This window comes from Chaetodon trifascialis, chromosome 16 (genome assembly GCF_039877785.1).
Source record: "Chaetodon trifascialis isolate fChaTrf1 chromosome 16, fChaTrf1.hap1, whole genome shotgun sequence".
NCBI lineage: Eukaryota > Metazoa > Chordata > Actinopteri > Chaetodontiformes > Chaetodontidae > Chaetodon > Chaetodon trifascialis.
This window is the reverse complement of record NC_092071.1, coordinates 3,911,650-3,928,404: the sequence shown is the minus strand read 5'-3', so window position 1 is coordinate 3,928,404 and position 16,755 is coordinate 3,911,650. Positions and strand designations below refer to the sequence as shown.

The following is a 16,755-nucleotide window of genomic DNA, read 5'->3' as shown; positions in this document are numbered from 1 at the left end:
TATACTAATATAGATTTTAAACCAATTCCTGGTGCAATCGGTTGTTATTATAATTATTCCAGCCAAAGTTATACATTTTTCTAACACTTGACTGCAGCTGCTTCACAGAGAAAAAGCCAGAGGGAGTGAAGCACCCAGTCCACATGTCTATCATGCCCACTTGCCCTTCAGTTTTAATTAAGACACTTGTCTACACCTGTTGAACACCTACCCATGTTTCTCTCACGTCGCTGTGGCACAAAGCATATTTTGAGTCTATCTTCTTCCAATGCACATGCGTAGCATTAATCACGTACTTGGCTCTGAGCTCTTTCAAAACTCTTCTGAGTGTACAGCAGCACTGTGGCCGAAGATCCCTGGTAAACACTGACAGACGACTGCTGTTGTTATGCAAAGAGCAGCAAAAGCAAAGCAAGAAACGTGGAAACATCTCTGGAGGGAAGTCTGTTTGACTTTGTCTGGAACGCTGCTTGATAAAAGCTGCTGTAAATATATGCTTGTCTACCATATGGCCAAAAGTATGAGGACAGTGTGGTCAGCAGTAAATATTTCAAATACTAGTGTGTTTCCCACTTTTATTTAGCAATTTGTTGAATGCCCTCTCCTGTTTCTACACCTACAATGTCCCTGTGCACAGAGCTGCATCCACAGAGAACTGTTTTCATGGTTTGGCGTGGAATAGCTCAACACCTTTTAGGTGTTTGGGATACTGACTGTGGGCCAGGCCTTATCGCTCAACAAACTCATTAATGTTCTTAATGTGAGCAAACTCCTGAAGCAAAGCTCCAAAATCTTTCCGGGGGAGTGGAGGCTGTTACAGCAGCAGATGAACTCTCATGGCTTTGGAGTAAACATTCACGAGTGCAATGTTCAGATATATGCATATGTGTACATTTTTCTGTTATTAGCAGATGTTGAATATAGAACATTAGTGTCACTGAGAAAGTAATTTGGATTATGTAAATCCATCACACGGCAAACAAAGCCATTCATTTATCACGCATGCACATTGTACAGCTGTCGTGGTAATTTAGAAACCGATCAGATTACTTTTCATCACTTCACATTGTTTTTACTTCAATTATAATAAAAGATCATGCGCTAAACAAGCTCTGTGAGCGTTCAAGTTCAAAAGGAAAAGTGTTGGAGAGAAGCACAAAGGGTTTTGTAATCACCGCTGCTTTCATTTCATCCCTTTCACCCTTGGAGAAGGAAAACTGCAGAAACCTGGCTGCTCTCTCCACGGGACTCATATCTGTGCTCACTGCTCACGAGGCGTGGGAAGCCCCAGAGTGTTCCTCACTGCTGACTGTACACTAGCTGCCCTGTTTGCCTTTAATTGATCCTCCTCAGGGACGACTTTGGCAAGAACAGACTACCTGCTGGCTGCCTGCCTAATGAAAAGCTCGTAACTATGACAACCCACAAGTGCGTGATGTGGTATTTCTTCACTGTACCACGCCGCATTTCTACTGGGTGATAAAAAGATGAGAAAAATCCAATTGAGTTTTGATTGATGGCTGACATCAGCGTTGCATTAATTGGGTTTAAGTGAGGCATGCGGTGGAGAAACTTGCAAGAAATCAAATAGAAACGTGTGTGTGTCTGCACCTGCTGCCCCAATTTGTTGGCCTCAGGTGTGCTGCAGTTACAATCAAGCACAGCAGCGATACAACAACTAACAGCCCTGCGCTGAGCAGACAGAAGCCACAGTGTTCCACTGTGGGTTAATTGGTTGTACATTGTTCAGAGCGTCTTCATTATCTGGTGAGAAATAGTGCCGCCATATTGCATGAACTGTCTGAGTCTCTGTGTGCGGTTTCCTCGCTTTCCTCACTTGTTTTCTGACATTTCAGTTTTAAACCCTGTAGGCTTAAAAAGGTGGCTCGGAAAAGTTGGTTGCTACCTCATGTTGGACAGCAGCTGTAGTCAGTGACCCAGAGTCATGGTAAAGAACATAATGCATAAAAACAGCTTAATCCACTCCTCCGCCTTCCACCCATATGGTATGCTCAGGTTGTTTCAAACAGTCCTCACTTTTGCAAAATATTGCTAAATATGTTAAATCCAGTGGAGTTATCAAGAGGCAGCAGTGTAAATACAGGACATGAGGTTGGGATCTTTTTTTTATGTGGTGGTGACACCTGTGCAATGATATAAAGGTATTGGATAAGACTTCTTACATTGGGAGACATTCATACCTCTCATTCCTTTTATATTTAAACAGAAGAGGACAAAAAGCTTTCCAGTACACAGGACTGTAAAAAACAAAACCATCATTTCCCCTCACCTTGAAATTACACTGACACATTTAACTTTCTTCTTCCAAAGCAGCATCCCCACTTGTTTCAATGTGAATAACAATGACTGAGCACAAATAGACCCTCTTCTTTTTGATTTCCAGTACAATAATTCTTTGTAATGTCACAATAGGTATGCAGCTTTGGTTTATTCCAAACCTCATTTGCATATTTGTCATATTTAACGTTGTGAAAGAGCCCCTCCTCTAGCATATTCTGTTTCTGTTCCACAAATCAATATGTCTGTCATCTGCTTCAGTCTCCTCCAATTTCTTTCCTGATGAACCATAAATTGCTGCTGTAGACATTTCGACATTTCAGTTGTTAGAGGTGACAAATCCTGATTGTCTCCTTGGTTTCTGTCTCTCCATCTTTATTTCTTTGACTCTGAAGAAGTGATGAGCTGAAAGATCTTGTTAGCTGTTGCCATTGTTTGTTTGTGAATAGAGAATATGTGAGTCAGTCTTTCATTTATTTAGATGCTTTCTCTGCCAGGTGAGAAGTGGAAAGTGGTGCCGTGGCTCTGCATGTAAATTGAAAAGCTTTGTGTACAGCTGTTGGACAAAATGGACTGCAAGGAGTGAGGATGTTTATGTGTTGTATTTTGCGTGTCCTGCAGGTCGCCGGTGATGGCAGGCGGGCTTTTTGCCGTAGACAGGAAGTGGTTCTGGGAGCTGGGAGGATACGATGTCGGTCTGGAGATTTGGGGAGGAGAACAGTACGAGATCTCCTTCAAGGTAAAAATGATCAAATGTCAAGATGCATGATTCCTGTTTCACTTCCTGTTTCCAGTCAGTATTGTTTTATTTAACCAGGGTCGGTTTTGGTTCATTTTACTTTCAAGAGACCGACAACCATCAATCGCTAACTGACCAGTTCATATTTAACTGAGGAGCATACTGGACTACATCTACCAGTTACTCGTGTCCTGAAAGATTTCAGTGTTCCAGACAAATTCAGGTCAAACATTGTCTGTCCCATGTTGTTGTGTCTAAGTGACCAGTTGAGACATTTCTTTGATTACTCCAATAATAAGAGTGCTGCAATGTAATCCCTGCACTTCCTCTTTGAACCCCTCACTCTCTACTGCACTGATAGTAAATCCATCTCAGTCATTTGGGACATCAACTGAGTAATGGTCTCAGACCAGCGTGCAAGACCACAAGACATTCATCTGAATTATATATGTATATGTATATGTGTGTGTGTGTGTGTGTGTGTGTGTGTGTGTGTATATATATATATATATATATATATATAACAAGTCGTTATGAGGAGACAAAAGGATACAAATCCTAACCAAGAAGTGTCCCTATTGATACAAAGAAACATCATAAAAGAAAGAAAACAAACAAAAAATACACGCACCTAAACATACGTTTGCACATGCTCACTTACACCCATGTGACCATACAATCATAAACATATACAATTGCACACATACACAATCTGAATTATATTTTAAGCGTAGTCTGTAATACTTGTTCGCAGACACTGATCAGCAGTGCTGTGGCATCCTGCCGAAACAAACTAGATCAGACAATTTTCGTGCAGGTCGTTTAGGAAGGCAGCGACAACATGGCCGGACCACCGTACAGTGTGATGCAGACATGTAATTCCACCTTAACCCCAAAGTGAATTATAACCCTGTGCTTGAGCAACAGGTGGGGATCTCTTACATTTAAATCTGTGAGTGTGAAATAGGCGTGTGACCTTGGCAGTAACCCAGGGCTGCCTGGTGCGAAACCCTCTTATGTTTTAATACTGTTTTGAAGCTTTTCATCTTATTTAAGTAATTACTGAGATAATATCCCATTCCAAGGTTATTATTTTGGCCAAGATTACCATACTATTAAATTTTGCTATCAGCGCATGCCTAGCTGTGCCTCTTAAGTCTACTTCATAACCTCAGATATTCAATTTGGTTTCCTTTTTATTAAGATCCCCATTAGCTGATACAGCTCAGACAGCCAGTCTCCTGAGGTGAGAAGATTAACAGGCTCTCATACTAATCCCTACAACCAAACTGCTGCTCCCACAGACGGCCAGACCCCGCTTGCATGTGAAACACAATCACCATGCACTGGCACAGTTAATCTGGAGCTCCATCCTGGTCATACTGGTCTGGGAACATCAGGTTTTTCCAGCTCACACAGTGAAATAATGTCAGTACATGCAGGCGCACACAGCACAGAGGCAATATGACCTCACATGCCGAGCGAGAGGATAGCAGATTTTTTTTTTTTTTTTTTAGCGCAGATTGGGGTTTGAGTTAAGCAAACATTTCTCAGACAGAGCAGCTCTGGAGGAAGAAATAATTAAACCTCCGTGGATGAAGCCAAAAAAAGTCGTTATTCAGAGTAAAAGTTAGCTAACTGGCAAACAGTTGGCAGAGCAAAACTCTTCAGAAAGCATACATTAAAAAATAAATTGCATGATTTTTTTTTTTTATTCATGACTGCAGAATTGCTAACGTGATGATGCACTGGATGTGTTTCCATGACTACACCATCAAACAGACAAGGCTGGCCAAAGAAACTGGACCTTGTGGTTAATGACAGGCAATTTTTGGCATCCCGCTCACAGCAAGCTTTGTGTACAAGCTTTCACCTCTGATCCAGGTGTCAAACCAGCCTGCACACAAACGTGAACATGTAAATCTTCTGTATCTCCTCTCTGAAAAACAGGGTCAGTCCATTCAGATTGATGTTCTAACCTTGAAGCATTAAATTCCTCCTTTATCCGGGCGTTACATTTACTGCTGCCAGGCTTTGTTTGGATCATTATTATTCATGCAGCGGAAGCAAACACATGACCGGAGCCACTGAAATACAGTTTATACCGAGCCGTATGCATTAATGTTTTATTTATCCAAAGGCACCAATGGAGACAACTCGAGTTTTAGTCGAAATTTTAGTCATTGCTGGATTTTATCTTGCAGCAATGTTTTATTCATGCAGTTGGAGTGAATTCTGTTGTTCTTATAGTTGCTCTCCATCAGATGAGCTGTGTAGGCTCATGTGATCTGGGTTGGTTCGCTGATGGTGGAACAACAGAGCAGAGAGACTGTGGTTATGCTGCAGCGACACTGGTGTCAGCACAGGGTCGTGAGGACTTGCTGGTTATGCCTGGGTGCTTTAATGCGTAGTCTAATGTCAGCGGGTGCAATTGATCCAAGTGCAGACTGGATTGGCTGTTGGTAGCAACCATGATTTGCTTAAAAAGATTTTAATTTTGGCTAATCTGCACAATGAAATGATGCAGCTCTCTCGGGTTTGTACATTTTCAACATAGAGGCTGTGTTTCTGTCTCTTAATATTACCTCACTTCCCTATCCAGCCTGTGATTGCTCAGCCCAGTTGGTTCCTTCTCAAGATGTAAATTAGGTTAGACTGTCACCAAAACTTTTGGGATCATCTTATGAGGAACATGAAGAATTACTCACCCAATCCCTCACCTCCCCTGACATGAAGTCTCCATCAGCTCCCTCTATCGCTCTTGGTCCACATCCCAAGTTCAGTTCATCTTGGACAGCTTGAACAGTTGTGCAGCAGGTCATTTCTGGTCTTCCAGGTTTTCTGGATGAGTCCAGACATGACTCAGCCATTGCATTCACCTCTGCTTTGAGATGTCCTTCGCTTTTGGATTTTCTGTGAAGTTTTAAGGTGGCTCCTCTGTGAGACCAGAAGATGCCAGATCGTCTCCTCAAGCATCCATTGTGAAATTCCACATTTTCATATCAGCTTTGTTCTTGTCTGCATTTCATAGATGGACCCTTGATTATAATCAAGTTTATATGTATTGGAAGGACCATCTGTTCATACTGTCAGCTTAAAGTCAGGTCATGGCTGGCAGACAGAAGGTTGGACTCCCTTTTCACCACTTCCTGAGCTCTGTGTTGTACGTGTTTACACCTTGAAGTAAAATGCGTAGACTTCATGTTCCATTTTTCATGTCCATGTTCTTCCATCTTCCAGCCGCTTTATCCAGCCTCTAACCTTCAACCAGCAAACATCTTATTTACATATTAAAGGACTTTACTCTACAATAAAGTAGAGTGAAACAGTTTGGAAGCCCGACACCTCTTTCTTCCCATACTTGTTTGTCTCCACGTTTAAATCCAGCTTTTCATTTTCCCACTTTTAATTTTGCCATTGTCTTCAAAACAAACCCTCTTTTTCACCGTCTCGCCTGCTGTCTCTAAGTCTTCCTTTCTTCCACATCCTCTTCAGAGCCTCCCTTTCTTTCTCAAGGTTTATTTTCTACATGGCAAGCCAAGAAAGAGAATCATCACTGTTGTCTTCATTATAGTTGGGGGATTAAACTGAGGAGCTTCTGCTGGATGTCTCCATTATGTGAGATAGACAAGGGGAAGGAAAAGATGAAATTGCTATAAGGGAAGGTTTGTGTTTATTTAAGACAAGTGCATTAGGGCATAATTGCAATATTTCAAAGAGACACCTTGTTTTCCTGAAAGGCTTTTGGAGTTTAAACACTGTCATTATATACTGTACCAAGGACTTAACCCAGCAGCTCAGTCTCCCTCTAATCTGACCATGCTGCTCAGGTGAAGTCAGGTCACCATCATATTAGTATATGGCTTTGGTGTCTTCTCTTCTTCCTCCACTATCCTGCCATTTCATCTTTATTGCCTCTCTCTGAAGTCACTCCTCTCTCCTCTTAGTCTCCTGGGATTGATAAGCCTGTTAGAACCACTGTACTTCATGCCTTTTCTTTTTTGCCATCAGTCTCCAGCTCATCTCCTTGATCATCTCCTTACTTCACCTACCCACAACTTTCTGCCTTTGAACGTTGAGGCGGACAAAGCTGCTTAATACTGTAGATTCATGTGATGAAAGAGCTGTCTCTCTGTCTGTGTGTGTCCATAGGTGTGGATGTGCGGCGGGAGGATGGAGGACATCCCTTGCTCCAGGGTAGGACACATCTATAGGAAGTACGTCCCTTACAAAGTCCCTGGTGGGATCAGCCTGGCAAAGGTAATTCCTCACACTGCGTGCCTCCACGGTTCAGGACAAAATACAATACAGTAGATCACTCACAGATTTATATGCTCTAACAGGTACAAGGGTTCAGTGTCACACAACCTCTGTTACAACACAACACTGATTGCATTATGTTGTGAGCAAAACTAATCTGTTAGATTGACAGCAGGGCCAGTCAAGGCATAATGGAAGTCCGATGCATTCAGATCATATGTTTTAAAATCATGTGAGCTCAGGGGGCATAAAACAAAGGGTACACCTGCTGTCCGCCACGCCTTTGATCTCCATCGAATCAGCGGAACTGACAGTATTTGTAATGAACAGGGTGGAATTGAGTGAACCACAGATCAGAACGAATACGTGAACAGCCGCCAATAGTCTGAATAAAAGATAGCCCGCAAGCTACAATAGCAGTGTCAAACTGGGTTAATAAGACAAACAAATAGTCACCTTGCTTCTTTTTTTAGCAACATTTTCTCACCATCACAGAGGCCAAACCTGCCTTTTCAAAGGTCCACACACTGGCACAATGTGACACTGTGCAAAATGTAACAGGAAACCAATAAAGGATGCAAATGTAGGCTATATATATTTATATATTCTGTGTCTTGATTAGCTGTATCCCACTGCTTTTATATAGCACTTTCATAACGTTGCAGGGCTAAAAATGGCAAATGTCTAATTTGATGCCACTGAGGTCAAGATATCCTTGATTTTGTATTGATCAATCTCCAACAACAATGGATCTTACACTTCAGATAATGCAACTCAGTATTGTCTTTTTTGTTGGATGGTGCCTGTTTGATAAGACATTATACAATGCACAGCATTTATTTTAAGATAAGTGTGCTCAGTGCAGTGTCCAGTCCTTGTAGGATGATAGTTTGTCCTTCCTTTATATGTATGCAGAATAACGTTCTTTTTAAGCTGAGGGACTGCTCATTTTAATGTTCCATTCATCAGGTTTGAATGTTATGAGTCCATTGTTAGGTATTGTGTAGCTATTAAATGGAACAGACTGCAAAGCTCATCCATGCAACAATACATCTCCCATGTTTATAATAGTCCATTTGGTGTATTAGTAGTTTCTTTTTATTGCATCTGTTTTCTCTTTGTTTTCTCTGTTCTCTTTAAAAAGCTCTTATCAGTAAGGTTTCTCGATTAAACAAATAAATGGAGCAAAATCCAATTATGCTGTGGCGAAATTAAAAAAAAAATGACACCTTATCAGCAAAACCGATTTAACTTTATAAGTATTCTGCAATAATGACAGAGGGGTCTCTCAGCATTTAAATTACAGTTTAAAAAACAGAGAGAGAGAGAGAGGGAGAGAGAGAGCGAGAGAGAGAGAGAGAGAGAGAGAGAGAGAGACAGAGAGAGAGAGAGACCCTGTAAAAACAGCCTCTGTGTCCTTGAACTGCACCCAACTAAACGTACATGTAACTGAACACCTCAGCTCACGAGGAGTGAATGACCTTTTGTATAATCAAGTTCATGTACATTAACATTAACATTAACAAACATACACACACAACACACATGCAAAAACATATACTGCACACACACATACGTTCAAGCATCATTTGAGGTACTGTTCAAGTGGTGCTGTATAACAAATAGCAGCGATTTTGTTTCCTACGTCCTTTGCTAAGCACTCTCCTCTTTCTCCTGTATGCACAAGAGCACTTTACAGTCGGCTCAGCATCCACTAACAAAAGACCACCGAGACGAGAGGCAGCAGTATGTAGTCTATCCACTATCTACGACTTAAAGCCTTTGCAGGCGTTACTGTGAAGAATGAGCTTAAGTTTCTTTGGTCCTTGTACTCTTCAAAGTACCTACACGGAATAAGAAATTGTCTAAAAGCGCTAAATCATCTGGGGTGTAGCCGAACACCATTCATTATGTATGCCTCTGCCGCAGCCTGGAACTTGGCTCGGTTTGGATCAGTGTGCAACTGAAAGGCACCGGCCTTTGTTTTGATTTTTTTATTCTGACCAGCAGTCTTTAAACCGGACCTCAGTGGAATGCTGATAGTCCTGAATCGACCTGACTGTGCAGATGAAGGGCATTTACGTAAACATACTTGTTTTATAAATAAATATACATATTGAATTGCTACAGTACTCCAACTATAACTGCATTGATGAAGACCAACAGATGTGGTCAGCTTGAATCATAAAGGCTCTAAATGGATTTCGTGGTGAAATGTTTCACAGTAGCAAAATGTTGCTTATGTTGGGTTATTCGGAGGCAGAGTCAGGAAATGGATGCTGGAGCAGACTCTCTGAGACCAATCTATGGTACTAACAGCAGACAATGTAAACATTTATGTTCACAAAACAGTCCAATGTGGTTCCAGATCACCCTCACTGCCAGCGGCTGTGGGATTTTTTGTTTGTTTGTGGAGGCTCAGAGACATTCTGGGAGACATGAGATGCCTGCTAACAAAAGTAGGCTGTTCAGTGAATGAATCTATGTGCTTGACTCTTTTTGACTTGAATTCAGAATCTCAAGCGTGTGGCGGAGGTGTGGATGGACGAATACGCCGAGTACGTCTACCAGCGTCGGCCCGAGTACCGCCACCTGTCAGCAGGGGACATGACGGCCCAGAAGGAACTTAGGAACCGCCTCAATTGCAAGAACTTCAAGTGGTTCATGAGCGAGGTGGCCTGGGATCTGCCCAAACACTACCCGCCGGTGGAGCCTCCTGCTGCAGCCTGGGGAGAGGCAAGCACTGGTTTAGTGTAGCATTTCAGCATGAGCATGAAAAAAGTCTGCTCCTTAGTTAAAACCAAAGTTTAAACAGTGTTTTTACCCAACATTAATTTGTCTAAAAATGTCAGCAGTTTTGACTTCCCCTTAAATTCTCTGGAAAACTTTTCTTTATGCCTACAGGCTCCTTCACCAGCTGCGATTGAAAATAGCATAGCGTGACTGTACTTTTTGATCTTATCATTAATATTCAGAATCAAGTCATGAAAGTACAGTATTTACAAATCTATGGACCTCTTCATTCTTTATGCCAAAATTTGTGCATGTATGGGTTATGCAATTACAGAATCATGAGTAAAATCCATCCATCCATCCATCCAGAAAATACCCACACGAGTACAGTTACCTTTACATTAGTCTAACGTTGTTGATTTATACAGAAATGCACCTCATGCATATAAATTGTTAAAAGTATTATGTTGTTAATGCAAGAGTTGTGCAGATCTGCTTGTCCCCCTAAAGCTGGACACAGGCAGGAAAACAGTTTCTCTACAGGTGATACTGTAGCAGAGTTTCACTGCTGTGTACATAGGTTGAACTGGGCTGTATGTAGGACAAACACTGCATGATGCCCTAACATGCACTAGACACAAAGTTGACCATTGGCAAGGCAAATATCATGTTTAACTCAACACAAGATTTTTGGCTTATTAAAAATGAAATACTGGTGGGGGCTTTCCAAGTTGAAAGCAGAGGGGTGTGCATCGAGCTGGAGATGGCGATTCCCAGTGGTAACAACAGACAAGAAGCAGTGATGAAACATGTTTGCAATAACACAGGGTTTTTGCCTTCTCCTGCATGCTGCGACTACCATCTCGGCATCCTGGGTACACACCCAGGGGCCAAACCAAAAACAGCGGACTGCTGTGGGCACTGACAGCAAACCTGAGTGTAGTCAAATCAACATGGGCAGTAGTAAGAGTGGAAACTGAAATAGGATTATTTTGGGCACATCCAAAGTCAACATTACCCATGTCATTTTATACTGTAGACTGTAATAATGTGCAATGAAACACACTGTGAAATGTTCACCATGCAGGGTCACAACACGCATGATCTGCAATAAACCAGTGTTTCTGGTCCATAGCTAAAGAGCAAGCACTCCATGTCCTTGTGTTTTGTTTGTGTGTGATTTGCAGATTAGGAACGTGGGTAGCGGGATGTGCATGGAGAGCAAACACTTTGTGTCAGGGAGCCCCATCCGCCTGGAGAGCTGTGTGAAAGGGCGGGGCGAGGTGGGCTGGAGTCATGGACAGGTGAGGGTCAGTTCTGCCAGTAAAACGGCTTATGAGGTTCCACATTTCCTGACCTGGGAGGGTTTTTTTTTTTTTTTTTTTCAACACTCCAGTCATGCTGTAAGGGTGGAGCACACTACAGTGCAGCATATGTAGCATCTGACAGGACCATGACACACTCAAACAGCGGTTAATGGCTTCCTCATTCGCCAGTTATTGCACTGTTGTGCAGTGGAGGAGCAGCACAGTTTCACAAGTGCAGTGGGGACACAAATCTGAGTGTCTTTGCTAATTTATTTGGATATATTTCAAATATTTAAAATGAAAACTCATGACCAAATGGCTTGCCATTAAATATTGTACGTTCAGGGTCTGGCAGATGAATCCTGATTGATTGTTTGATGATTCAGATATACAAAATTAATGTTATGCAACGCACCTTCCAATGTTAATATGCAAATATGCTAACAAGCTACTATACTAAACAGTACTCGGGCAACTAAACATTAATGTTCACATGCTAACATTTGCATGGTAATATGCTAAATTAGAGATGCTAACTGTCATTTGGAAATGCAGGTGATGACGTGCAGGAAGACGTGCTTACCAACAGCAATGCTCCCTAGAAAAATGCTGTAGTGCACAAAAAAGTCAAAATAGTTCATCCCAAAATTACAAGTTTTCTTCAGGGGCTTTCTAGTTTGCACAATATGTGACACAGTATCCTCATATCCTCAATTTAAAAAAGGAAGAAAAAAAAAGAAACACTTAAACAGGCAAAAATGATAGAAACCAACACTCCAATATGTGTTACAGTTCAGATGTGTTTCCTGCAGGTGTTAACATTTGGTTGGAGGGAGGATATTCGGGTGGGTGACCCCATGCACACTCGGAAGGTCTGCTTCGACGCCGTCTCCCATAACAGCCCAGTTACCTTGTACGACTGTCATGGCATGAAAGGGAACCAGCTGTGGCGCTACAGAAAGGTATGAGAGAGGAGACTGGGAGTTAGTTCATTACTTCGTTTCAGCTCACGAAAACGGTGATATTCACTGCGGCATCCTCTTGTCAACCTTCCAACTATGCTGCTGTTGTGATTTCTTTGGTCAGTTAAGCATCATTTAAGCTAATTCGTGAATCATTTCAACTTAATGATGACCATCTGTTAAACATCTAATTAAATGAATGTGAACGAAAATGGAAGGATGCATAAACAGCAGACGTTCCTATTTCTTTAAAGCCAATATATGTGAAGAATTTTAATGAGATCCTAGCATCTTTGAAGTTGTTCTCATGGCACCTGTTCCTTGTACAAAAATGCGACAATCTTGTTTAATGAAAAAAAAAAGTGCACTGTATGGGCAGTTGGACAGAAATACACCGCAACAGTGTATTTTCTGATTCTACCACTGGGGGAGCTAAAATCTGAAATTTTTAACATCCAGTGGCTTTAAACCTGCTCTAGTTAATGTTTCTCAATTAGAAATGGATCAAATGACAATATGTCAACCTCAGTGCATGTAACAAGAATGGTTTGTAAAACAGAATTGTGCGTTGTCCACAGTAAAATATCTGAAGACATCTGCTTGACTCTGCCGTGAGGCCTCACTGTCTGTCCATCATTGTGCGGCTTGTAAATGCAGAGCTGCAGCAGAGCGGTGAGACTTATTGCTATCAGCAAGGTTGCACCATGCACCATTATAAATCATGCCGAAAAAACATTTTAATAAGGTCGTGGTTGAAAAACATCAAACCTTTGCTCATAATAGTTTGATGCGGCCAGTGCTTTATCATTTTGTTGAATTGAAGAAAACAAGCAAACATCCAGTTTGTTAATGCAAGGACATCACATCCCTCACCACATCTGGGTCCAAAGACAGAGCTTAAGGCCACAGATGGTCTTTCTTTATTTGACAGCAAAGAGCCCATTAACATTAAATTTGGACTTCATCTGTTTATTGTGAGATTATTATTTTTCAAAGCTAAACATGAAGGCCTTTGCAAGATGACAAACAGCACTTAAATGAAAAAATATGTCCGTCTGTGCTGTATCACTTAGAGGAAAGTTTCTTTTTGTGCGCTGCAAGTACTGTGACTCATGAAAACCATATTGATGTAATTTCTTTTTTCATTTTACTTTTTAGTTTCAATGAAAAACATTAGAAACGGGTTTCCTGCTGTCCGACAAATGGATTTTTGGTCCCGAGTTGACTGTGTGGACAAAGGGCAGTAAAAAGGCACACAGACAAAAAGTGAACAATTAAGCTTTGAAGTAAAAAAGCTAAATCGGGAGTGAAGTTTTTACATGGATTTTAGGCATTTAATTTAAAATTCAAGCTAAATCTTGACCTCAGAACACTGCTCCTTTAGATTTTTGTCATTCAGATAGACAGTTTTAGAAATATGATAGATGAGTGGTATATAATGTCTGTCTATATGGACTGTATTTACTTGCAAGAATGTAATGCACACCCTTTGCACAAAATAAGTTTACCATATATTTGAATAGGTCTGTCCTCTTTACACTTCCTCCAGGACAAGAGTCTGTATCACCCCGTCAGTAACAGCTGTATCGACAGCAGCCCGAGTGAGCGGCGGGTCTTCATGAACACGTGTGACCCCTCCTCTCTTAGCCAGCAGTGGCTCTTTGAGAGGACCAACGCCACCGTGCTGGAGCACTTCAACCAGGGCACCAACTGAGGCCTCTGGGCGGTGAGATGGGGCGTCTTCCAAAGAAAAAGATCAATGCGCAATGATCACCTTTGATCAGGTGAAAAATACAATAATAACTTTTGCTTTAGATTGTTTTGCCAGGAACAAAATGATACCTCAATTCACACTGAAGTAATTTCAGTCAAACGTCTGGAAGTCCTTTAAGGATCTCTTCATGTAGTTTGAATACATGCTGAATTTTGACCTCATGTAGTGCAATTAATGGATGCTAATATATTCAAGTCTAGGAGAGTAATTTTTCCTTATTGTCAACAAAGTCCATGAAAAGACAAAAACCAAAAGGGATTGATCGTCTTATTCTAGAGTTCCATGTCCAGATACTAAACGCATCAATCAGCCCCCCTGTTGCACTGGGTCCTTTATTACCATGAACACAAACAGTGTACTTTATGTTTACTAAATCCCACACACGCCGTTCTGCTGCCAAAACTGTCACAAACACCATGTGTATTAATCCATCCGACAAACGCGCTGTTCCCTCCCTGAGTAACATTTGCTTAAAACTATGGTGCCACATTTTATTACTGAGACTTTCAGACTTTATTTGTGACCTTTAAAGATTTCAGTCTTTCAGTCTGATGGGCTTGGGGCTGAGTGCCACAGGCAAGGTAGGAAGGTTGGAAATGATAAAGAAATGAAATGACATGTTTTTTTCATTCTTTTCCGGGATTTGTTGACAACAAGAAAAACAAAACTACAGCAGCCTCATTCTCAAACCTGTCTGACTGTCTGAGCTGCAGTAAGATGTTAATTTTGCCTCTGCTTCACTGCTGACCAGATAAGAAGCTACAAGTGAATATGGTGCTGCTTCAGAAACATTCCCCGTGGTACCGCAGTGATCCGGCGTGCTGGCTGAGAGCTGAAGGGTTGGTCGAACCACACACAACAACATCCAGAATACAATCATACACCGTGAGCTTGTGATGAGGAAGGAGGTAAACGAAAGACACGCTTGCCTGAGCACCAGTGCCACCAACAGTCAGTCAGTCTACTGTCAGCTGAAGTTCAAATACTGATTCAAACTGTCTGTATTCAGTTCTTCCTCAGATGGGAGAACCCCGGTGAAACCGGATTGTCCTGTGGAGTTCTTACAGACTGAAGCTTGGACCTCAAGAATTTCCAAGAGTGGAAAATTTGCAAAGCTGCTCCTGTCTTTCATTGCCAGTTTAAATCTGTCAAAGACAAACTCTGCTGGATTCAATGGATTGTCTGATCTTTTGCCTCTTTTCACCTTGTCTTCAATTGTTGCCTTAACAGTTCCAACAAAGGGGAATACCTGCTCCACGTGCTTTCATCCAAGGTACCAAAACAGCATATGGTGACTTATGTGGGACTTTTTTTTGCAAACTATAACTCTGAAACCTGGAAAAAATCCAAACCTCTTTGAAACAATTATTCCTGCACAATGTGCAGATGCATTGCAAGGATATGCCTTTTATGGAAGGATCTAATCTTGTACATAACTGTCTTTGAAGTTCATATATACATATATATTTCTACTGAGCAATAAAGCTGCAAAATGACAGGTTTCTTCTCATTTCTGCATTTTCGACCAAATTCCTGTGAAGTTGATGCATCCCCATCAGGATGTACTTGTGTGCTTGTTTTCATTTGTCAAGAGTTTTACTCGAAAACCAAGCGAGTAGGTTCTTCTTTGCCCCATCCCATTCCCACTGAACGGTTGTCTCCACCAGCCCAAAGTACTCGCCACCCCTCTGACTGCAAGACAACACAACGTGATTTTATTGGAGTGACCATGCTGGGGACACTGCTGGAGGCTGAAGTCAGGTCTGAGTTGAAGCTGAATGTACGGTGAATGAGTTGCAAAAAGTCTTCAATCCTTTGCACATCACATCCACACACATCCATTTAGTACATTTCATGTACACAACACAGGCTGTGCCGTTACTAAAGAACATGTTCATGTCTGTCACATGAAAAAGTTGGCTAACAGTTAAAGCGAATATGGAGCAAATCCATGAAGAATCCAGTCAAAACTGAAAGTGAACTGCGGTTGTCAGAGCTGAAGGTAAATGTCATCCACAGCTGAAACATTTACATAGTAATGAAACAAAGATTTATTCTATTTTCGGAGTCATCATACATGCTGCACCCACAGTGTGTCCACTTCAGTACTGTATAATTGGCCACTGAGGTCCTTGACTCAGCACCGGTATATGAGCACAGACATCTTATTGGAAATCTGATAAAAGCGAGGTCAAACAAACTCATCATCTCTGCTCAGTCTGGGGATGAAACCTGCACAGCAAGCTAACACTTCCCCATAAAGCACAGCAGCTGCTGAGGCTCAAAGATCATTCACCACTTTCACTTTTTTTATTGATAGAGTGACTCATCAACCTGAGTGGCAAATCCAATACCCCGACCCAAGGTCACACAAACAGTGGAAGCCACTGCAGAAATTGTTCCAACCTTGATGTCTTTGCAGTCAAATAACATACTTTCCATAATAGTCCTCTGGAAATATAAAGTTTTATTTCACCAAATATCTTGACATGGAGAAAAGAGAGCTTTTTGCTTTGATACATCCAGTCATGAATACTCGTATGAGCAGCTTCAGACTTCCATACTTTGGACAAATGTGCTTACTTTACAAAGCACTAATGCTAACTGTCACCCAGACAATACTCTATTGATCCATCGAATCTATTTTCGATTACATTTAATACAGTATTTAGCTATTTGATA

The 16,755-nt window shown here is 41.5% G+C and overlaps 1 protein-coding gene across 1 annotated transcript in view; it reads left to right on the top strand.

Annotated features, from left to right (window-relative positions):
- Positions 1 to 15,582, top strand: part of LOC139344551 (polypeptide N-acetylgalactosaminyltransferase 10-like) — a 65,749-nt gene extending 50,167 nt beyond the window's left edge. Inside the window, exons 7-14 of the mRNA XM_070982834.1 lie at positions 2,920 to 3,037; positions 7,190 to 7,297; positions 9,812 to 10,033; positions 11,218 to 11,334; positions 12,150 to 12,299; positions 13,849 to 14,083; positions 14,825 to 14,981; positions 15,083 to 15,582. Coding sequence (XP_070838935.1) covers positions 2,920 to 3,037; positions 7,190 to 7,297; positions 9,812 to 10,033; positions 11,218 to 11,334; positions 12,150 to 12,299; positions 13,849 to 14,013 — 880 coding nt within the window. The 3' untranslated portion in view covers positions 14,014 to 14,083; positions 14,825 to 14,981; positions 15,083 to 15,582. The remainder of the gene's footprint in view (positions 1 to 2,919; positions 3,038 to 7,189; positions 7,298 to 9,811; positions 10,034 to 11,217; positions 11,335 to 12,149; positions 12,300 to 13,848; positions 14,084 to 14,824; positions 14,982 to 15,082) is intronic.
- Positions 15,583 to 16,755: the final 1,173 nt, after the last annotated feature.